The 24,233-nt window shown below is 36.1% G+C and overlaps 1 protein-coding gene across 1 annotated transcript; it reads left to right on the forward strand.

The window, feature by feature from the left end:
- Window positions 1–577: 577 nt before the first annotated feature.
- Window positions 578–23,681, forward strand: PCGF6 (polycomb group ring finger 6). Its single transcript, XM_026704707.2, has 10 exons — window positions 578–1,090; window positions 2,825–2,924; window positions 4,560–4,656; window positions 5,137–5,192; window positions 6,938–6,997; window positions 9,117–9,225; window positions 11,354–11,381; window positions 12,390–12,488; window positions 15,838–15,924; window positions 21,525–23,681. Exons 1-10 carry the CDS (start codon window positions 800–802, stop codon window positions 21,579–21,581), a joined length of 984 nt encoding a protein of 327 aa, XP_026560492.1. The 5' UTR covers window positions 578–799; the 3' UTR covers window positions 21,582–23,681.
- The last annotated feature ends 552 nt before the right edge of the window (window positions 23,682–24,233 follow it).

A 24,233-nucleotide genomic window follows, 5' to 3' on the forward strand; every position in this document is an offset into this window, starting at 1 on the left:
TTTTTTTCTTTGCATTTAAACGAATTATACCTACATTATAGGTAGGGCACAGTAGGGCGGAGCAGGGCTCAGCTTCCCTCCCTCTCCGCGTTATACTACAGTAGTGAAAGATCCGTGACCTACTCCTAAAACTAAATCCTACCTATACATTTTGATGCCCCAGATGTAACTTGGGACTTAGAGAACATTTATTGCAATGGCAAATAATTTTTGTACATGGAAGTAAGCTCGATTGGGACTATAGTCTAAAGACAGATCAACAGAAGCAGCAAAAATCAGCGTTATTTTAATAGTTTATATTTAATTAGCATCACAAGACAACAGAATAGCAGGTATGAATGTAAATCATCATTAATTTTTGTCCCTGCCTCACTCACGTTTTGACATAGCTTCGTGTGTGCATATTTTTACATTTTGACTCTTATTTTAATATTGAAAATTAAAATTAGTTGCGGTCTTTAGGAACCTTCGTACCACGCGGATAAAAATGCTCGGTTTCTCGTCTGCAAACAGAGGAACAAAATTTAACTCGGTTTCCCAGAACACAGCGCGAGTATGTAAATTATGCAGGTGTTTTGGAGATGTGCGCGCCAAATTAGCCGTGCGCACGCGCTAAAATTGGTAGACCCCCCCCTTTTTTTTCTTTTTTTGAAATTCTGACCGGGGGCAGACCCCTCGCGCAAATTAGCGAGGTGGCCGGGAGGCGACTGGGGACCACAGCGATACTCTGTGACTGTTGGGAAACTGTGTTTCCTTGTGTGGACGGAAGCCGAGCGGCTGCTCGTCCTTGGTCGGAGATATGGCGTTGACTCTGCCAAGCGAAGGGTCCGTGGCTGAAGAGGCTGGTGGACCGGCCGAGGAAGTGGACGGTAAAGTAGCGGCCGCAGCTCCGCTGGAAACGCCTGGTTGCTCCGGAGCGGGTGCTCGCGACGAACAGGGAAGCCGCTCTGAATCCAGCTGTGGAGGTAACGAAGAGGTGGAGGATGAGGAAGAGGTGATGGAGGAAGGGACTGCAGGAGGGGGAGCCGCAGCCCTCTTCGGAGGATTTGGCACGGAGGAGGGCGAAATGGATTGCGACGAGGAGGACGAGGTAACACGGGCCGGCCACTCTTTCCTCGGCAGCGGGGTTAAGGGGACGCGAGGACGGGTAGCTCTGTAAAGCATAGGTCCTTAGGCAAATTACCTTCGGCCAACTTTGCTGATAAGATTAATGTTGAGTCATTTTGATTTTCTTGGGCTACAAGGACTCGCATTGCTTTCTGTGCAAATGCACTCCCTTTTCTTTTTCTTTTTTTGTGGCAATGTGACATTTCTTTTGTACCCCAGTTAAAACAGTTCTGCCAGTCTTGCTAGTTTCTTTTATGTGCTCCTACAGAGAAATGATCCCAGCAAACCCAAAAGTGATAACAAAACCATGTGGTAATTTGTAAAACTTGCCATGTTTTAGGAAGGGAAGTACTTGCAAGACAAACTTTTTAAAGTCCTGCTGTGTAGTTTCCCGTACTTATCCTGTTGTGGATGAGTACGGGATGGATTTATCAATACGTCTTGTGCAAAAGCTTTTTGCACCAGAGGCAGTATCTCCCATCATATTCTGGAAACAAGAGATGGACTTGGAACATGTTGCTTATACCAGTGATCACCAACTGGTGGGCCACAGCCCACTGGTGGTCCACGAGAAAATTTTGGTGGGCCACAGAGAAATGTCACCCCCAGAGCACCCCCCCCAAAGAAATTAATCCAGGCTGTGCAGGAACACAAGGCTGCGCTGCCCATATAGCCGGCGGGAACCCTCCCCACCCATTCACTCCTTACCTGGCAAACTTGGCTGTTAAGTTGCTATTTTTCCTTTTTTTTTTCCTGACTATCAGCTGTTTTGCTGTGCCAGGAGATTTAGATTAGCTAGAAAGCAGGAAACCATTGGATTTCTTGCTTTCTAGCTAATCTTTAGATCTTCGGCTCTGTTTTTAACCTTCCTTAGGACAGAAGCTTCTATTATTCAGTGCAGATTCAGGTAGCCGATGGCAGAAATATAGATTACTGAATGATTCTCTGATTCTGCAAGCAGCTCAATCTACCTGCCTGCTTTGCCTGATTTTGGGTAAAAGTTGCTCTCTTTTTTTATAAAAAATTCATTATTTACATAAATAGTTATAATATTTACATACAAGCTATGCCCAGCCAGTCACATGACCACCAAGCCACATCCACTAATTAGGCCATGCCCAGAGAACTGGTTGTTAAGAAATTTGAATCCCACCCCTGCCTCTGCATGTTTGTGTGTGTGTGTGTGTGTGTGACAGAGAGAGAGAGAGAGAGAGAAGGGGGGGTTAGATCAGATTTCTCTCTCTCTCCCACCAACGTCAGCAAGCCACCGTCAGTCAAAATTCATATTAGTGGTCCCCAGGATTTAAAATTATGAGTTTGGTGGTCCCTGAGGTCCAAACGTTTGGAGACTCGTGGCTTCTACTGCATATAGAGTCTTCTTTCCTTCAGAGAAGGAAGGAAAGTCTTACACTGCTCAGTTGTTGAACCAGTTAAAGAAGTTAAAAACAAATATTATGTGAGAAAATACATGCTTGTTTTTCAAGAGTTCTTTTTTCAATGTGGCCTTCCAGATTTGCTTTGGAGTCTCACAACTCTTTGTAGGAACCTTTGAAAATTTGCAGAGATATAAAACTTGGTTTCAACTATATAATATGGCCATTATTGTTGCAAATAGTTTATTGAAAAAAATATGTTCTCAAGTACTTATTTTAAATATAAAAACTGTTATCAGCAAAATTTTAAACAATAGTCTTGACATACTTTTGTGACATTTCAGCGCATGATTAATCTTTCTGAACTGGTACCATATATCATGTGTTCCATCTGCAAGGGATATTTCATAGATGCCACAACTATCACAGAATGTCTTCATACATGTAAGTATTGGAATTATGATTAAATTTGTTTGCTGGCCATCACAATTCTGGGCAGCTTGCAATATTAAAAGCTATAAAACTGTAATATAGATATTTCTGAAAACAAGTTTACATAATGTTGAAAAAAAGAGTTCTGTACACTTTAATAGTATGAAAGTTGCAATAAAACTTTAGGACTGAAACTCTAGGCTTGAAGGAAAAGGGTGCTTCAAAACATGAGCTTGAACTTGATACCTTTCTGTAAGTTCTTAAAGCAGCCTCATGTTTGCTGAGATTATACTGTGCATCTGCATCACAGCCTTATAATATGTGGTACACCAACTGAAGTGGATGTCTTTGAAAAATCAAAACCAAATCATGTATGAAAATTGTTTCTAAATTCTTTTTCCCTTTCATCCTGACTTTCCCCTGAACAAGTTTTAAAAATCTTTCAGAGCCTAATCTGACATTCAGTCTCCTATATCTGTTATTCTGAATAAGTACATTAACTATGAAAAATCTGTTTTCTTAATCCATTTATCGTGGCCAAACTGAATCTATAATGGCCTTATGAAAATCCAAATCTGGAGGTTATTTTCTGGTATCAACTCCAGAAAATAATTCGTTGATGCTAGAGCCTGAAGCACTGTAGGTAAAAAGTATTGCTTTGTTTATCAAGCAAAAGACGACCAACTGCTTCATTTCAGAGCTTTCCTACTGCAAATTAGGAACATAAATTATTGTGTGATAGCCTGCTGTCTGATTTTTTTTTAAAAAAAACTGAAATAGTGTGAACTGAACTGTGATACCCTGAAGTACAGGTATAAATTCAATATTCATCATTCAGTAGCTTACCCCAAGTAAATGTATTTTATCTAGCTGCTTCTTTAATAAGTAAAGTCCTATACTGTGTATGCACAAAAAAGGGGCTAAATGGAGGACACAGTCATGAAGTCAGTCCATTTGGATTAATAAGACTGGATTAATGGCAATGTATAAAAATTGGATGTACAAATCTAAGTAGAATGATTACTTTTTTGTTTTGTTGTTACTTTACAACCTAGCTAGGACTTACGACCACAATGAAGCCCAGAATTTTGGTCATAAATTGTTGTACTCGATTTTATGACTGTTTTATGATGGTTATAAAGCTGGTCACTAATCATTAAGCTAATCATGTCATTAAGTGAACAATATGGTTGTTAAGCAAATCCTGCATATCTATTGGGCAATTTTTGCTTTGACCTGATGCAAAACAGCAAAAGTTGCAAATTGTGGTCATGTCAACGCAGAATGCTGCAACCAATTGTAAATGTGAGCTGTTTGCCAAGCACCGAAAATGCAAAATCACTTTTTCACTTCATGTTTTTAAGAAGAGCTTATAAGAATAGATTGGACAGTCACTTGCCTGAAATGGTATAGAGGCTCTTGCTTGAGCATGGGACTAAACTAGAAGACTTCCAAGCTTCCTTTCAGCTCTATTTTGATTGATTGATTGGTTGGTTGGTTGGTTGATTAATTAATTGATTCATTGAGTGTAGGGAGAGGCAGTCATATCCTTGAGGATGGATCATAAATAGCTTTTTTGAAGTCCATTATAACTTTGAATACTCTTGTATCTTTGCAGTAACAGTCATGTAATTCCTTTTTTTACAGTTTGTAAAAGCTGCATAGTAAGACATTTTTACTACAGTAACAGATGTCCAAAATGCAACATTGTAGTACATCAAACACAGCCGCTTTATAATATCAGGTAATTTAACTATTATGGCATACCATCTATTTTGTTTATCAATGAACAGTTTAGCTAATATTCTTATGTTCATTTTAGTCTTCACATTAACTTATTGGATCAAAGAATTATTTTATATGGGAGAATATGTTTAAGTCTTTTGAAACTCTAGCAATGTGTTCAAAACCATTTAACTTTATTATTAAAACCATGAAATTAATCTACAGACCACACTTCACTGTCTTGTACTTGATATTTTTCCAATCTGTTTCTAGAGCTTATTTTGTTGAAATGTTAATGTGCTATTTTAAAAATGCTAATAAAGTTGCTTTTGTAATATTGACATGGAAATTTGGCAGTTTTGATAGCTGTTTTTCAGCAATTTTGTTTTTTTAATGACTGTTACAGTTTAATAGTTTTGTGTCAGTGTCTATCTTTCAATATGTCACTGTATTAAAAAATAGTTACATTTAAAAATTACTTTTTATTTTCTTTGTATAGACTGGATCGACAATTGCAAGACATAGTATATAAATTAGTTGTCAACCTGGAAGAAAGTAAGTTTTTACCTCTGAATTGGCTGCTCTTGGTAAAACTGAAAGATACACCTAACTGAATGTAACTTACTTTGTTCATATATATCTTATGTTGCCATATCAGTCAGTCCCCCTTTTTAGATTTTTGAATTTAACATGCGTGTTTTCTTCTGATTGTTCGCTGAAGAACGACATGCTCCATTATATAATTTGGAATATTACAGTTAGAGATTCTTAGCTTATAAGATTTATGAAAAAAAGTGTGAAATCTTGGAAAAATGATAGAAGGAATGGTTCATTTTTTTAGAATGTTCATCTTCCCAGCCCTTTCCACACCTGTTCACCTTCTTCTTCTTTTCAGTCTTTAATGACTGTCTTGTTTAGCAATTGTTCACAATTACAATAGTGATGAAAAAGTAACTGTGATCAGTCCTCATATTTATGACCTTTGCAGGTCTATAAAGTAATGGAGAAGTAAGACTGTTTTGCTTAGCAACCAAGTTGTTGGTGTCGGTTTTAGTTGCTAAACAAGGATTACCAGGATAGGCATATTAATAGAATGATTGCTGAACTCTTTTTTTTAGCATGGGGTATTCACAAATCGTTTTAAGATTGACTATCAAGAATTCAGTGCTTTATATTATTTTGGAACTATAATCCTTTTTATTTAAATAACAAAATGTACTATTTCGGTCAGTTAAATGTGTAACAGCTGTAGAATTAAAGTAATGAAATAAAAGATTGACAGATTGTCTTCAGAATTTTAAACACCAACAGCAAGATCTGGGATTTGAAATTGAACCTTTCTTTGTAACATAGAATTATTATATTATAGCAATTCATAAATAATTAACATCAAGATAACTTAGAAAAAAATTATTCTGCACTGAAATGACATTCTGTTAATTGAAGCATTTCTAGATTGTATTGATGAAATTTTAGCAGATTGATACTAATCGTCAGTGGTGACAGTGCCCAGTTAGATAATACTTTAATCAATTATTTTTGAAGAAACAAAGTAAATACCTTACAGTCGTTCACAATACATTGCTGTTAATTTATTCACCATATTTTCTAATGGATATACGTTATTGCAACATAAAAATAATACAGTTCCTTTTATTATCTCTCAGGTTTTTATTACAAAATATTGGAAAATTAAAAACACTCCTCACATTGGATGAACTGTGTGTGAAATTGTTCTGAAAAATTAGAAACGAAAACTTTTTAAAAACTCAATTAAAACTCAATTAAAGACAAATTATTAAAATATGCCCTTTATTACTTATACCAGCAGATTTCCTTTTTTTCATAATCTTTTTTTCTTAGATTACTTTCACCTGTAGATGTACTAAACTAGAAATATGTATTTAAAATATTTGTCCTTTTTTAAAAAAATCACCTGTGCATATGACAATATATTTCCAAGTTTTTATTTTCTTTTTCATTTACTTAGTTTTTTTGCCCCATGTCTGCAGCATTTTATCATTTGTTTTGTTTCTTTAATGAAATGGTAAAAAATGAAGATTTTAGATAATTTTCATTGTCTGTTTTTGTCTACTCACTTTATATCAGGGGTGTCAAACTCACGTCGTCATGGTGGCGTCACATGATGTATCGGGACTTTTTCCCCTTTGCTAAACTGGGTGGGGCTGGGGCCAGCATCCAGCCCCGCAGGCCACAAGTTTGACACCCCTGCTTTATATCAACTAGATCCATATTTTTTAGGTTGAGGTTAACCAGTCCTTTTGCATTTATACATTTAGGAGAAAAAAAGAGAATGCATGATTTCTACAGGGAAAGAGGTTTAGAAATACCCAAACTTGGTAAGTTTTTTAAACTGTCATTATACTATTGCTTAAAATAAAGTGGATTTATTAAAATTTACATTAAATGCTTTTTATTATGCCTCATGCCAGGAGATATGTAACAATGTATTTTACCTTCTTTTCTACAGACTAAGACCAATATGTATTTCTTTTCTGATATTATGGTTGCTTTGGTTAAAAAAAGTGACTGAAAAAATTATAATTTTAAGTTTTGAAAAAAATTCATAGCTGAAAAAACTAACATTCTAACACAAAATAATTTTAACCTTAAACAACACGATTAATGTTTTCTTGTTAAAGGACTACTAAAGTTAGGCATAGGAATAATGGATGGAAACTTGAACAAGGAGAGATTTAACCTGGAAATAAGGAGAAACTTTCTAACAGTGAGAACCATCAACCAATGGAACAATTTGCCCTCAGAAGAAGTGGGAGCAACATAACTTGAGACTTTCAAGAAGAGATTGGACTGCCATTTGTCAGAAATGGTGTGGGGTGTCCTGCTTGAGTGGGGGGTTGGACTAGATGGCCTATAAGGTCCCTTCCAACTCTGATTATCTGAATCTGAATAGGCATATTTAATGAAAGTGGTTTTTGTCCCAAACCTGTTAAAGATGATATTTTAGTGGGTAGTTTTGTTCATGTGTCAAACTGCACTAAAATTGTTGACTATTGTCTTCAGTCAATTCTTGCTGATGAACTTACGTTTGATGAGATCATTACATTAGATTTATAGAATTGTATTTTGTTGCCTACCTGCCTGTGGCTCTCAAAAATTCCACACCATTTCTTACTTTTCCTGAATCTTTGAGACAAATATGAAGATTAGAAACATACCAACATTTACTTAAAGCTATCAAAAATAGTAGTGGAGAATATCTGTCTATAAAAAACCCACAAATTTCAGCATGATATATTAGTAACTATTACTTTTCATTGCCTATGCCAGATATTTTGGAGATGTATCTTTTGTTTTAGTGAGATTTTATGTAAGAGACACTCTGACACCAAAAACCTAGCCAAATTTGACAATTTTCTCATTTAGAAGACAGTCGTTCTTGTGTTATATTGTTTTAAGATCTCTGATTACATTTGTCTCTAGGGCACAAAGGAATAGATTTGTAGAGGTATATGTTTGTCATTATTTCTTCATTACTGCTCTTTTTTGGGATTCTTATTTTTTTTCCCTACTCTTGGCCATTCTTCTTAGCTTCTCTGGTCTGAGACCTAATTAGTATTAACTGTTATGTGTATGAAAGTTTTGTATGTTCTTACTATGGAACACATAAAGGGAAGAAAGATAAAAAATAATTAAAAATAGTTACTCAGAAAGAGGTTTGACGATTGATACTTCCAAGAGAGAGAATACTGTATGGTATAAGAGAAATAAGAGAATAAGAATGCCATCACTCTGCTGAACAAATAATTCCCTCAACACTGTCCAACTATTTACAAAGTCTGCACTGCTATTACTATTAATCTTCTCATTACTCCTTATCACCCATCCCCTCCACTTGTGACTGTAACTTTGTCATTTGTATCCTTACAATTTATACTGATTTATATTTATATTGTCCTAGTATGATTTGATTGCTTATTGTACCCTATGACTATTATTAATTGTTGTACCTTATGATTCTTGACAAATGTATCTTTTCTTTTATGTATACTGAGAGCATTTGCACCAAGACAAATTCCTTGCGTGTCCAATCACACTTGGCCAATAAAAGAATTCTAATAAAAGAATTCTAAGAGGGAGCTGAGAAATCATAGAATTGGAAGGGACTATTTAGGCCATGAAGTTTAATCCCCTGTTCAGCATAATAATCCAAATCAAAACATTTCTGATTTAGGGTTATCCAACTTCCACCTGAATACATCCAGAAAAGAAATGCACCACTTCTCTTAAGTAATAGTTTTCTAGGACAGTGGTGCAAAGATTATGAAATCATCACCAGTGATACAGAGGCAATGGGTTGCTCAGAGAAAGGACACCATGGATTGAAAAAAAGAAAGTGTTGAAATAAAAGCAATCTGCAAGTATTACAGAGAAAGAAGTATGAATGTATTTATTCTGTTCTTTCATTCCTAGCCTAATTCATCTTTTATATTTTAGCTGTACCCCAGGCAATGGCAGCGGGCAGGGGGAGACCCCGCAAGGTTGTAGGATCAGTATTCCGTATTCCTCCAGAACTTGACATGTCACTTCTTCTGGAATTTATTGGGTAAGTTAAAATTGAATTTCTGGGAGTGTTTTATGTATGAACATAGACAATGAATTATTGTCTATTAAATCATACTTAAGTCTTGATATTGACAGAAATATGAATAAAATGGTGGGAGACTGCAAGTTAGCAGGTAGTAAAATGTGCATTATGATATCAACTCTGGCCCTTACATATTTAAGTGAGATCTCTCAAGTGAAAATGTAAAAGGGTGGAGCTAGAATTATGAGATTTCTATGAATATTTTATCACTGATTTTGTGATTAGGAATGCATTGCCTATATTGGTCTATTATTTTACCACAATTTTAAGTTATGTTATTAGACTTTAGTACAGTGAAAAGATCAAGGGATAGTGAAATAAGTTAAGATCTGCAATTCTATATAAACCTGCTCAGTTCTCATGCATATTGGTGTCCATACAGGTAATCCCTGATTTACAAAAGTTTTAACAACCAGTCAAAATTATAATAGTAGTGTTGGAAAGGTGTTGTACATCCCATAAAACACTTCTGAACATTGTAAAACATTACACAGTTGCCCCTCGGTCACATGATTGTGATTTGAGTGCTTGGCAGGCCATTTGCACTTCTGACCAATTGCCAATCCCTGCAATCATATTCCATTTGCAGTCTTCTCTGCCACAGTCTTATTCCAGTAATTAAAACTCATTGTTAGTTATATCCATTCAGGAAAATCAGTATATCTTTGATTCAATATTGGAAGCATGATAGAAGAATATAACACCGGAGTAAGCTCATTTCCAAAGTAACTAAAACTAAATTGAGTTTGGCAGCAGATCTCACAATATAACTAATTGACAAGCAGCCTTTGTGTCTTTAAGATACTTATGCCTTGTCCATCAACGTCTTAGTATATTAAAAAATACAAATGAATCATATGTGAAGTGGTTCAGAATCTCAACAAGGAAAGAAATTTAAAAATGCTCTCTTCGATATATCCACTAGGTGGCAATAATCAAGTAATGTTCACATTGATTCATGCAGTATTTCATGACAAATATGCTTAAATGTATCGTAAGTGGCAACATTCAAATGCTGGTTTATTGAAAGGTATTTTTAAAATAATGTTATCTTCCTTACCCTTTATGATTGTACATGTTTAAAAAATAGTTTAAAAGCTGAGGGATGGCTCTCGGGGCACTAACCAGCCCCATGACAGTTTACTTCTCTGAGCTCCCCATGAAAAACTATATTTTAACTCCTTTGCAGAAGGCCAATAGAGTGGGGGCCTCGCTCACCTCCCTATTCCACAGGGCTGGGGCAAGGGAAGAAAATGCTGTCTTCCTCTCTCTTCCTTTTGGCCCCTCAAAAACCAAAAATGAAAGATTTTCTTTGGGAACCACAAAATAAGTGCTGGAGGGAGCATGGGTTTTGATTTATGCCTGTAAGTTGAGCATGCCAATGTATGTATATCCCATAAGCTGTCATGCCCCTGTCGGAATCTTATTCAGAGGGGGAGGCCGAGCAGCTGACAGACAGTGGGAGTGTGGCTCTATTGGCTGTGGAAGAAACTGGGGAAGGGCAAAGTCTGGCTGGGCAGAACAGGGGAGAGGTGTAGAGCAAGGGAGAGGGGGTTTGTAGGAGGATCCAGGCCCCACCCCCTCTTTATCCTAGGTACACAGGGAGGAATGGAGAAGGGAGCAACATGGGTTGCATGGCTTACAGGGAAGGAAAGGGCCCTGATTCCCTTCATTAGCTGCATCTGGGAACACAGTGTTTAAAAAGGGACAGCAAGTTGTTGGGAGCAAATTGTGAATTATCTGGTTTCGTCAAGGCTTATATGTGTTCCTGGCATCTTCCCAACTGTGTGTTTTGCTGTGCTTTCAAGTCTGCTATTCCTTCTCCTGCCCTGTCAAGTTAATTACTGCAGCATGGTTTGTTTGAATTTTTAGTTACAGTTTGTATGTACTTTGTTTTCGGACTGAATTTCCTCCACTTAAAGACTGTTCCTGAGATAGTTTTTCTCCAGCCAAAGGTAACCTGGACATTGGGGACAAAGTTGGAGATAATAAAGGGACTCTTCTTGCTTATTTGACTGTGATGGCTTTGTGCCACGCCCCAAGTTAACACATAAACACTGATTATGTTCATTTCTCTTTCTTTCAGAGCAAATGATGTCTCTGGGAATTTTAAGGTATTTATATTACCAAACATTTTTGCTGTATTAAAATAAAAGTGGCATTATGTTTGCAACCTTTTCTTTGTGGAACATAGCTGCCCATATTCTCCATTAATGTATGTACAAACTCTGAAAGATACCAGTTTCCTCCCTACTACCATGTATTGGTGATTTTCAGACAACATTTACTGCATTATGCTTGTTATGATATGCTTAAGGCCTAGCATTTTTCTAGCTGAATCTCTCTCTACCCAACTCTCTTCTCTTTTGGTTTAGTTTAAATCCTTCCTGACATGTTAGCAACTACATTCTTTCCTGCCTTTGTAGGATGCAGCACATATCTACCTAAAAGCTTATTATACTGATGGTATATATCATGGTCTACAAATCCAATACTTTCTTCCAGTTTACTGTTTTCCTTTACAATTCCTCAACCTCCACAGAGAGGATAGATGAAAATACCACCAGCCTCTTCACATTTTTATTTATAGATGTATATTTGCTTTTAAACCTCTACCTTTTCTTGACTGCGTCATTTATCCCCTTGAGTTCAGAAATTATGGCTAATGATCAGTTGATTTCATGAGCACTGGTTATCTTTCAATCCTTCTTTTTCACAGGACTAGATAGTATGCTTCTCTTGATAAACTTGTCTTGTGTACATCCCTGCTTCTGTCCTTTGCAGTAGTATGTCTTCTACCAACAGCATTTTTCTCCAAGTGAAGGGCTTTGATTATTTGTTGGGGCAATAGAACTATCTCAGGAGGCTGGAGCTCACTTTCCATATCTGGAGCCTCAAATCAATTTGTTGTTTGCTAAGAGGACAACATAGCATCTGACCTATGAATTACAATGCAGTCCACTTACCTAGACAGCAAAAGATTGTCTCAAGGATGAAGAGTGAAAAATTATTGATTTCATCCTCTGTGGCTATTTTAATGTTTAAAGTAAACATGAGACTGACTATTTGCAAAAGATATATTACAATCTAGCTGTAAATTAACCTGTTCTTCGTTCTTGTAGCCACTGGAAAAAAAGTTTGTACGTGTTTCAGGAGAGGCAACAATTGGGCATGTGGAAAAATTCCTCAGAAGAAAGATGGATCTTGATCCTGGCTGTCAGGTACACTGTAATAATTCATATAGTTTTGTCCACAACATATGTATAACAGTGATAAGATGAATGAGGTTCCCACAAATTTTAATGTAATACTTTTCTCTGAAAGCATTATGTAGAAAGGAAAGACCAAAATAACAGAAATGAAAAATTCAGGCAGTTAAAAGAAGTACTGAAAGTTAATGCCAGTTAACTGAGAACCTCATTTTGAACTTTTTACCCTTGGGAGTTATATCCACTGACTTAATCTTCTTGCAGCAATTAGTAGCGGAGATGTAAGAGTTAATCCTGAAGTAGCACTTTTAACATAGTAAGTTTGTAATATTCTTCAGTCATTTATTTAAATCAACTGAAAAAAAAAACACTTAACATTTGAGGTTGATAACAACAGTAACATTATGTGAAAACATTTCTGGGCAAAAATCTATCAGCCAATAGCTATTGTTTAGCTTTCTAGTATAAGCCTGATGAGCTTTCAGGTTTCTCATTTTAGCTAAAGCAGATGTCAGAAGATCCTTAGTGTGTATTGTTAGTATAATAGCAAAAAAATTAAGTGAAATTTATTTTTGTAATGGTAGGTGAGAATGACTTTGAGGGATGTAAGGGAAAGATGCTTAGGGGATGATCAAATAAAAGAGAGATAAAAAGTTGCATCTACCTAATGGGCAAAGAAGGAAGTGTTTAAGGATTATCAAGATTGTTAAAAATGATGCAGGAAGTTTGTATTTTCAGACTTGCAAAATTTTGTTAATGTAGCATGACAGTAAAGTAGAATTAGCTCATCTAATCATGGTTTACTTGGGAGGACTGATAATTTTACATCTTTCACGTTATCATAATCTCTCTTTTAATGATTGCAGATGGTTATACAACCAAGCATAATCTTTTCTATACTGGCAAACAATATGTTTGTTTCAGTTATATACAAGCTTATTATCCACAAGTAGTCCTTGACTTATGACCAATATTGCTATCATAAGCCAGTGCTTATGTGCTTATGATAGTAAAGAGAAACGTCATCTGATTACACCAACTTATGATGTAAGTTGTGCCAGTTCTGTGTATGCTGCTATTTGGCCCACCCACCCGCCTGGGCTCTTACCTGTCCTTAATTTCCTGCTTTTTCAACCTCAGCTGCTTTGCGCGGCACAGCTGAGCTTGAAAAAGCAGTAAAAAAGTGGCTTTTGAAATGCTGCGCACCTGCGCGCAGCACTCATCAGCTGTTTGGGTGGCACAGTTTTAAGTTTTATTACACGTGTGCACAGCATGCAAAACATAATCACTGAACCGGTAGTAACACCAGCTGAATCCCACCCCTGCCCCACCCTGTCTATTTCTACCTTCCTCTATGACTTTTGGTCACCCCGTACCTACCTTGCAGGATAACAAGCAGCCACAGAACCAGGTAGCTTTGAGGTTGTTTGCCACACCCTAGGAACCTCAGCCTCCCCCAACAAATGCCAGCAAAATCCACTCGTTCTCTATCCTATCTCAGTAAGCAAGCCAACAAGTATTTGTTTGCTGCTTGGTCCAGCCAGCCAGCTAGCCAGCATCTGCTAACCTTGCTGCCTTCTTTTCCAGTTCTCCACAGCAATCTTTGCCTTTGCCTTTTTCCTTTTTAGAGCCAGCTTCTGGAAAGGAAGACCCCTGGAAATGTTTCCTAAAGTACACATGGTTCTCTAAACATTCAGAAGGCTGCACTGCCTTTGTAATGCTATTCTATCTTTGATTTTGGCAGAGAGCTTTTTTTCAGCCAAATCCCCAAAAGTCATCTCAGCAGGCAGCAGCAGCTTATGACCTTCCCTGATGGCTTCCCCATTGACTTTCTGGGGAAGCTGGCAAAGAAGATTGCAGATGGTGATCACATGATTTCAGGGTGCTTGGCAATCAGTCTGAATGGGTTGCCAAGCACCCACATTCCAATCACATGCCTCCAGCAATCCTGCAATGCCCCTAACTTTGGGTACGTTAAGCCCCTTCGTTCAGCACTTTGTTCATAAATTTGAATGATTGCTAAATAAATGGTCCTAAGTCAAGGACTACCTGTATTATTAAAGTGATGTTTTCTTATTCTGGTTTTCCATTATAGTGTCAGTATTTTTGTTTTATTTTATTGAATGGTTTGAAAGAAACTGCCTGATTTTTAGAGAAATCACATAGTTCTGAGAATATTTAGATTACCTTCCCCCAACCTTGACATCCTCCAGATTTTGATGTCATCTTCAAAAATTTTCAGCAATAGCTGTGCTTTGGGGGGAATTCTGGGATCTAAAATATATACATCTGGAAGACACAGAGAATGGATAAGACTAGTATACAGTAAAACAATATTTATTGTAATAAATCTCCTGTTTTTAGAATTGTCCAGAAAGTAATTTAGAGTTGCTTTGGTTATTTTTAAAGTGTAAGAATGTTTTTGTCAAGGGTTTAATGGTGAAAACATCAGAAAATCAATCAATCAATATAAAAATAATTTGCCTGATACTATGCTGCAGTTCTGAACAGAGGAAAATACAGTGTCTGATAGAAGAATATAAAGTGTGGAGGAATATAACAAGTGTAAAATAGTAGAGGGATATAAAGTGAGTATTAGGGCAAACAATCCATTACGTTTAGCTCTCTGCGTGCATTGGAAATGTGTCATAAAACTTAAAGCAGAAATTTTCTGTAGCCCACAGTAGCCTCAGGGCAACTGAAAATATCTACAACTCAGATCTGACGCTAGGAAGTTTAATTCCACTAATGTATTAAATAAGCTGCGGATATCATAGGAAGAGCTTTGTGGTAGCAAAGGGTATGACCATGAATGAATGATCATGCTTTTGTTTCAGTTGCATCATTGGACATTATTCTTTTTTGGCGGCTTGAATTAAGCAACGCCATGCAATCGTTACATGTGAATAAATAGCGCCTCTGAGTCTTGTTAATGCTAAATGATGAGCTGAGAGGGAAGAAATAGTATTCCACAGAGAACTGGGTTGCAGGGCTCATCCATTATTAAATTGAAATTATGTTTGAACTGAGAACAGCTGCTCATCTTTAACAAATTTAGCAACATCTGATCTGAAAGAGTCTTAGCCCTAAAGTGGAGTTTTTAAAAGATATTTCTCTGCCCATACACTAACAAGTATGTAAAACAAGAGTAAAGTTATAAGGGGCAAATATAGAAAGTACAGTATTTGCCACTGTTGTTAAAAATAACTGCCTTGTAATAGGTGTTGTGTAGTTTCTCTGAAAGTTATAAAGCTCAGTTTTAGCAGGCTGTCATTCTTGTTAATTGGGCACATATTTTTACTTGGAACACAACTTTTACTAAGTACTAAATTATCTGATAATATTTTTCTGTTCATTTCAGGTTGACATAATATGTGGTGATCACTTACTGGAACAATATCAGACTCTAAGGGAAATCCAAAATGCTCTAGGGAAGAGTGCAGTGCAGGTAAAGTACTGATATGTTAATTAAAAAATGTTTTGTTTAAAAGCAATCCTAATTTTGAATGCCTTGTTACAGTCTCAAGGAACTGTTTATTTATTTAAAATTTTTGCCCTTCAAGTGAGTCTTGGCAGCGTGCAAAACTAAAAAACATACAAATATCAAGAAAAAATGAATTAACAGGTAGCCCAGCCTAAAATGCTCAGCTAACAAAGCCCACAAAACAAGACACTGGCCATTAAAATAACATTAATATTAAGCCTGGGAACAAAATCAGGGTTTAAGTCTTTCCAGAATCCAAGGAGAGAAGACACTGTCCTTATCTCTGGAAGGATACTGTTCTCAAATGTAGGAACACACATTCCCTAGGTTGCACAACATGGCAATATTTAATAGTTGGGAACTGGACACATCCATTCTTCCAGAACAACTAAGTAGGCAGAAACTATTGGAGATATTCTTTCTTATTTGCCTTTCACAAAAGTGTTTTTGAGACTTTTTTTTTAGTTTATTGAAAAAAATGAGTCTAGGGATCTGGATATTCTTGCACTCCCAAAAATATGCTGTTCAAGTCAAAATCTTTGTGTTCCCAATCCAAAAACTGAATTTGCAGCTTTCTTCCATGTATTTGCTTGACACACTGAATCTTGGCACACTGAAACATATACAGACTCATTATATGTTCTTTATAACATCTGTAGAAAGATTGGGTGTCATATATCATTCCATGTTGGCTTTCTACAGGAACTACATTCACATCTCTTTAATAGATGGGTTTCAAAACCAATGAAGAAGTTTTGACAAGGAGTTTTGTCAAGTTTTCATAATGAATAGCCTAGGAAATGAGAGTTCTGTAAGTAGAAGGTGTTCTGACCTAGGTTTCTCCAACAGCACAGAGCCAACTCCTCACCCCGATAAACCCCTTTTATTTAATTTATAGTGAATTCCTCTCCAGCAAAGCCCCAGCCAACAGTCTTTCAAGATAGTTCACAATTACAGACCGTTATCAGACTTGGAGAGTGGCCAGGCTGTGTGATGACTGGGCGGGGGGGGGGGGTACAAAATAAACACATTCACAAAAACCCGGTGAAGCCCCTTTTATCCCTTCACTTTGCTTCCGAGCTCCAAATATCCTTGACAGAAGGCAAAAAACTCCCACACAAGCAGAGGGGAAAAACAACACAAACCAGGCAAGATAGGGGCTGGAGGACAGCCACAGATAACAGAACACACACTGAGAAGGATGCCAAACTCAGAGAGGAACCATAAACTAGAGATATTTCCACGCTTTGTTTCCAGTGTTCGCCCATAGGCATGTCCGTCCTCTTGTTCAGTTGTCACAGCTGCAGCCCATGAAGAGGATCAAGACCCTCTCCTCCCAAGTAGACCAAGTCTTCCCTTACCCTCTCCTCCCTGTGTGCCCTAGGATGGAGAGGAGATGGGCCTGGGTCCTCCTCTGACTGCTTAGCCAGCCTCTGCCCTTCCCTAGCCTCCTGCACAACCTCCGGAGCCACACTTCCATTCCCTGTCGGCTGTTCCTCCTCTCCCCATAGTCTCCACCAGGGGCAGGCCGATATCTTTCAGACGCCACAATACTTGGCAAGAATGCAGGAATAAGCTAATTGTCTCCTGCAAAACCCCACTCCCCCTTTGCTTCTCTTTTATTCCCTATGGGAGGGGCTATTCACCGTTCACCTGTGGCTTTACTCCCAAGTCGACCCTTATTCCTTAGCTGTTTCCTTCATCAGGCAACTCTGTGCATACACACACTAGGAACAGGCTCCAGCTGTTCTTCTGCCTCACTGATGTCCAACTCAGAAGGGAGCTGATAACTGTCAGATGGACCTGGCCCCATCTCTTCCTCCAATGCAGAGCCTTCGTCAGAGCCTTCCCCAGACTCCCGGACTGGCCCATGTTCCTCCCCAACCTCCTCACTGTCCAACTCTGCTGCCAGCTCTGCTGGCCGCTGATGAGCCACAACAGAAGGTGTAAGTTTGCACCACCAGTGGGAAGAAAACATAGTGCTCCTACCCTTATATTTATGACTGAAAATAGAACAAATTAAATGATTAAGATGAATGTATAAAGCAATAAGATAAGATTGTTAAAAAACAGATATATTAGATAAGATGTATAAGAAAATATGATTATTGGTAAGAAAAGTATTCATTATAATTGTATGCACACGAAATATGTACCTAGTTAACACAAGTTGAAATGGAATGGAATTATTGTACACATAAAATAAAAAACTTTTTATTAAAAAAAAAGAAATGTTGGAACAGAATCACTAACAAAAGGATGCAAAAGGAGGGAGAAAATTAACTGTGAATACAATTTTAAAAAATACCTATGACTGCAGAGAAAGTAGTCAGAATAATCTATAACATATGAAATATAGATTTGATGAAAGCAATTCCTGCTTTCATCAAATCTGAAACAGAGATTTGAAATAATTCAGTAAAGAAGATTACATGTGAAACTACTCCTGATATATTTTCACAGTGCAGAAGTGCTAAATCTGATTTTTACAGAGGACTGGAATATGTGTAATTAACAGTTACAAGACAGTGATGATAAAAATCACAGTGAATTAATTTTATTATTTTGCATTATGTGGTAAGACTTTTGGAATCATTGTATCAAATCTTAAACATAGCATCAGAAGTATCAAAAAATGCAATTACTGCTGTCCCTATTAGCAATCTCTGTACAAACTTCTCAGAAGACTTTGGCAAATATCTGTCACGATTTAGTCTGAATAGATGCACAGTTGTGCTTGGACTATCTGCAAAGCAATCTTGTAGACCAGACTTGGGCATTTTAAGGCCTACAGCCCCACCTGAGCCATGAGCTGCCTCTTTCTGGCCTGCAGTGTTGGTGGGGGAACAGGGTGATGGTACTATTAGAGGCAGGATGGTGGCCGCCCTTCACAACAGATCCAGTTTTTCATGTGGCCCCTTGGGAAAATTAATTGTCCATTGCTGCCATAGAACATACTGTAAGCACAATGCCTAAATGGAATTCATGGAAACTATGCAGATTGGATACATTTTTCTCTTTTATAATTTTATTTGAAGTTTTTTTTAACTTTAAAGGTTTTTTGTTTGTTTTTGTCTTTTTCATTTATTTTTTATTTTTAGCGGATGATGGATATGTGTTTATTTAAAGAATGTTTAAATTCAGTTACTGATGATTGACCCACTACCTCAGCTAGAAGTTGGGTCCTAGCTGCCACTATTCTTTCTGTGAAATAATACTTTCTAACATTACTTTTGAACTTCCTTCCTCTCAGTTTGAAGTTATGCCCCTATGTTCTCGATTTTTGCTTAATATTGAAAATACAGCCTTCTAGAACCATATTCACACCCTTAATATATTTAAAGGTTTCAGTCATGTCCCTCTTCCTTTTCTGACTTCCAGGCTATACAATCATATTCCTCCAATCATATATAAAAACATCATATCACGTACAAACCAAAGTTCCATCACTGTCCATCAATTCCAAAAGAAGTACCTTAGTTTTTAGTTGTATATTCATCTTTAAAATCTACTCAATCTATGTATTGATATTTTCTAGCTTTTTTACACATGTATCAAGCATGATAAAACATGTTTTTGCTTGTATCTGAAGTGCCTTTATACATTCTAGACAATTTCTCTGCTGATATATTCCAGAGATACATTATTTTGTAAAAATTATCTTTAAGATTATAACAATGTAAATATCAATCTTTTCAGTCATATATTTTTCCCATTGTTCCATCTGTATATTATAGCCAAAAATTTAGCCCATTTTATCATATATTCTTTGACTTGCTCTTCTGTTTTACATTTCAATAGAAACGTATACATTTTAGCAGCTACATCACCATTTGTACCTAATTCTGTTTCAAACAATGTTCAATACCATAAATTCTTTTGTCTACTTTATATAATAGCTGTAGATAAGAAAACCATCGCAACTATGTCCCTCTGCCCTTATTTCTTTTCTCTTATTTTATATTCTCCCTGACAAAAATTTAATATCTCACAATAAGATAAGCATTAACCTTTTATTTCTCATCTATACAATGATGCTACTGTTTTCAGGCAGAAACTAGATTTGTGTCCATTCCATATATTCAATATGACACATGTAACATAATGATATTTAAAATCCATTGTAATCTTCGCTTTGTTGTACCAAAATACCCATGCCATCCAAATCTCAGGTCATCTTCTAACTCCAAAAACCTTCCGTTTCTCAGCAGCACCCATCAAACTAAACAGCAAGCTGCAAAAATATAATTTCAGATCAGGTAAACTCAGTCTTCCTGTTTCCCTGCACCTGTAAGACCTTATATTTAATTCATATTTTACCTTTGCCATACAAATTTAGACATATTTTTTTGCCACTATTTCAATGGTGCATTATCTGTCAAAACTCTGGATTCTCTGAAACGAAACCATCATTCTAAAAATATAATCTATTTTTATCAAGAAATTGTCCCCATCAGTGACAATTCAGTTTCTCCCATCCTAAAATATATATTTTTAACTTCATTTCATGTCTTAATATAGATTTGAAATAGCATGTATATTTAACATAGTGATACCCAGATATTTTACTTACTTTTCAATCTTAAATAGATACGGATTCATAAGCATGCAAATGATGCATATTTCTTTACATGACTCTCTAGCCTAATGAGAACCAACTCTAAATAAACTTCCATGGCAATGCTCAAAATGAATAAATGTCTTTATGTTACTTTTTCAGGAAAAATGTTTTATGTAAGTGTGTTCTCTATAAATTTGTTCTAGAAAGTAAAAATGGAAGTTTATTCATAATGAAGTACTTTTTCATAAGGGATCCATATACATAGATAGTTAGCATGACATATCTGGTATTAATGCTTAAAATGCTTAGCCAAGGTAAAGATTGGGATTCATAATGAACATAATTGTGTTCAAATTTGCTTTCAAACTCCTTGAAAAGTCTACAACAAGGTTAGGAAGATGGGAAGTTAAGTAAAAAGATGAAATCCAAATCCAAAGTTGGTATTAGCTCTTTTTTCTTCTTAATGGAGAGTTACGTTTTAAAAGGCACAAACAGATAACTGAAACAATATAATATGTCTTTGTTAGATATTTTGGCACTGTCCTTGTGGAGAAATGTGGTATTTAGATTCAGTTGTGTGTCTTTTACTGTTTCCCTAGAAAATTATTAACCCAAAGGTGTTTTGTTTCAATACCAATACCTTGTGTGTGTGTGTGTGTGTGTGTGTGTGTGTATGCATGCATGCATGCGCACCTCCAAATCAGTGTTGGTTGCTGGCAACTGCCTAGACCGGTTCTTGCAGTTTTCTTGGCAAGATTGTGGGGAATGTTTTGCCATTGTCACCTTCCCAAGGCTGAGAAAATGTCACCCAACTGACTTGGGCCTAAGGTAGGACTAAAATTCATAGTTGCCTGGTTTCTAGCCTGGTACCTTCACAACTGTATAAAACTGTCTCTTGTACCTAATGCACAATAAGAAAACTTGTCTGTACAAGTCATTGCTTTTTTAAGTTTGCTGAGGTCATTGGATTTTTGATTCATACAATTTGTCTTTTTCTTTCCAGGATGGGTTACTTATACTACACTATGGACTGATTCTTAGTGGAGATTCCACATTTTAAAAATCTCTTAAATTTTCAGAAGACGTTTGAAAGAACAAAACCTCATGTGAGAACTGCAGCAAAAAAAAAAAGCCATTTTATTTAAATGAATTTAAAGAAATGTACTGTGTTTGCTCTGCATAATAATTAAGGAAATGATTTAAAGCAGTGAGAAAAACAAACAACTGTACCAGTAAGTAAGCTATAAATACTTCAGTGCTCTTGTATCATCAGCGCCTAGCTCAGGGAAGAAGAAACATATAAACAAAAAAGAATTCATTCTAAATATGTAGATCTTGTGGCATTTGTGACTGGGCAGAGTTGTACTTGAGACCACAATTTATCCAAAAGTCTTTAAATATATTTGCAGTACTTTTCTCAGGGATGATCTCTTGGACCACAATGTCTTATTGGGAAAAACATGCATTATTCATAGGGACATTTGAATTTTGTTTTAGCTGTCAGTTTAGAAATAAAACGACTTTTAGATTTTTCCCTACAGAAAAAAATGGGACTAATCACCCTTTACAAATTGCAAGGATTTTTCTATATGAAAAATATTGAAATGGGTAATATCCCACATACTAGAACAAGAAAAGAAATAAATCTATGTTGCATGTAGAACATCACTGATTGAATAGCAATGTAAATGTAAAAGTAGATGAGACAATGAATTGGGCTGCATTGGAACAGGTGTTCCACTGTTGTTTATACCTCCAATGTCAGTGGGAAAATAAATAGACCATATGCTTTCCAAATGTTTAAAACAGTAAACTTATTCCCCAGGTAATAAATGTGCACTTAAATAATAGATTAGGAGCTGGCTGAATGGTAGCAATAAAATAACAGCCAGAATAATGGTCTTATAAAAATATGAATTTGAATTTCATATGAATATGAATATGAAAATATTACAGTGTTTGTTACTTTTTTAAGTTGATCAAGTAAATAAATGAGTTAATGTTACCTCAGTTTATAAAAATATAAATATTGCAAAATCTGTTATAAGCAGACAATTGAAATTGGAATTAATGCAGAAAAACGGGGTTTTCTGACAGAAAATTTGGCATAACTTTTGTAGTGAAAAATCTGCATTGCCAAATAGAAATTTTTTTGGAATGCCAGCTGGGGATGCTGCATTACATATATTTGAATATCTAAGTAGGCACAGAGTCAGGGAGTTAATTTAAGTCTTGAATATGCTACTAGATTTTATGTTTACTTTGTTGCAAAGATTGTTACGGACTCATGAGAGGATTGTCACAAGTGAAGCATTAAGTTCATGGAGAGAAGTATGGAGTGTTTTCTTTTTACTAATAACATATTTATTACTGATACATAATATACCCACAAATTGTCAAGCTTTGGTTGAGCAGTATAGTGGCCAAGTTCTGGTCATTATTAAATTCAGTTTGAGTTCCTGCATGTATTTATAGAGCTAAAATTTATACAGAACATGTTAACTATAAAAATCAAGAGCTGATACATCACTTCTGAACAGAAGAACTAATGCATTGTATGAATTTAATGCATCGTATCATTTAAAGAAAACAAATGAGGCATTTCAGTGGGAAATGGTATGAAGAAAACAATTGAAGCAGTTTTTTTCTTGTAAAGCTAGAAGAGTTCATGACCATGCAGCTAGCTATAGCTAATTAAGAGTAGCGTCAAGAAACAAGAGGCTTGCCTTTATAACTTTAAGAATTCACTGCCTAAGAGGTGCTTACTACTGATTTAGGTGGTTTTCTGTTAGCTTTTTCTGTATTTCCAGAATCAGAGTATCTTGCTGAGTATTGCAAGAAAGCAATCTTTCTGAAATCTGTATATAGAGAGACCTTTAATCCTCCTAGACTTCTTCTTTATACTTGGAGCACTTTCAGTAATTGGTCTAAGCCAAAATATTTTTCACATTCTACATTAATAGATTATTGGGATGGGATACATAAGAACAAGTGATCAAGTCTGTTGGCTGGTGCAGTTTAGATTATCAAAAGAGGAGTTTTCTGTATTTGTATGTATATTGCCTATATTACATCATACAGTATTTTGGAAGGCTCTTATTTCTCTTTTGAAGGGGAGTCTACATTCCAAATTGATCTTTGAATAAACTATTCAAATATTGTTAATGCCGTACGTGTTTCATTAAATAATAGAGCTCTGGTGGAATATGAAAAATATTTTTTTTGTAATCCAGTTAATTCAATGGCAAAGCATATAGAAGTTCATTAGATCTGTAAATCATATGTGCAGTGTTAGACGAGCTTATTTGTGTTATTCTCTTTTCTTTTTCCTTCATTTATATATTATTCTGCATTAAAAAAAATGATCCCCAAGGCATCATTCCAAATTTTGCCTTATCAAGTAAATATATATTTTATTACATCTTGGTTACTCAACCTCTGGAGTTAATCACAATGTTGAAGCACATTTTATGTGTGTGTGTGCGCTATTATCTCAATTTGTGACACATGTAGAGGATCATGTTGACATCAATTTTAAGACATACCACATTTCACATTTTTTCCTCTTTTTATTCCATAAGATTGAGACAATCCCAACATATCACAAGAATTACCTGGTATCCTTTTATATCTGTGTTTTGCATATTCTTAAGAAGCAAACATTTTTCCAAGATCAAATTAATGATGGCCATAGTTCATTCTGACCTGCCTC

The sequence above is a fragment of the Pseudonaja textilis genome, chromosome 4, assembly GCF_049901715.1.
Source record: "Pseudonaja textilis isolate UNSWEBS1 chromosome 4, rPseTex1.2, whole genome shotgun sequence".
Lineage (NCBI taxonomy): Eukaryota > Metazoa > Chordata > Lepidosauria > Squamata > Elapidae > Pseudonaja > Pseudonaja textilis.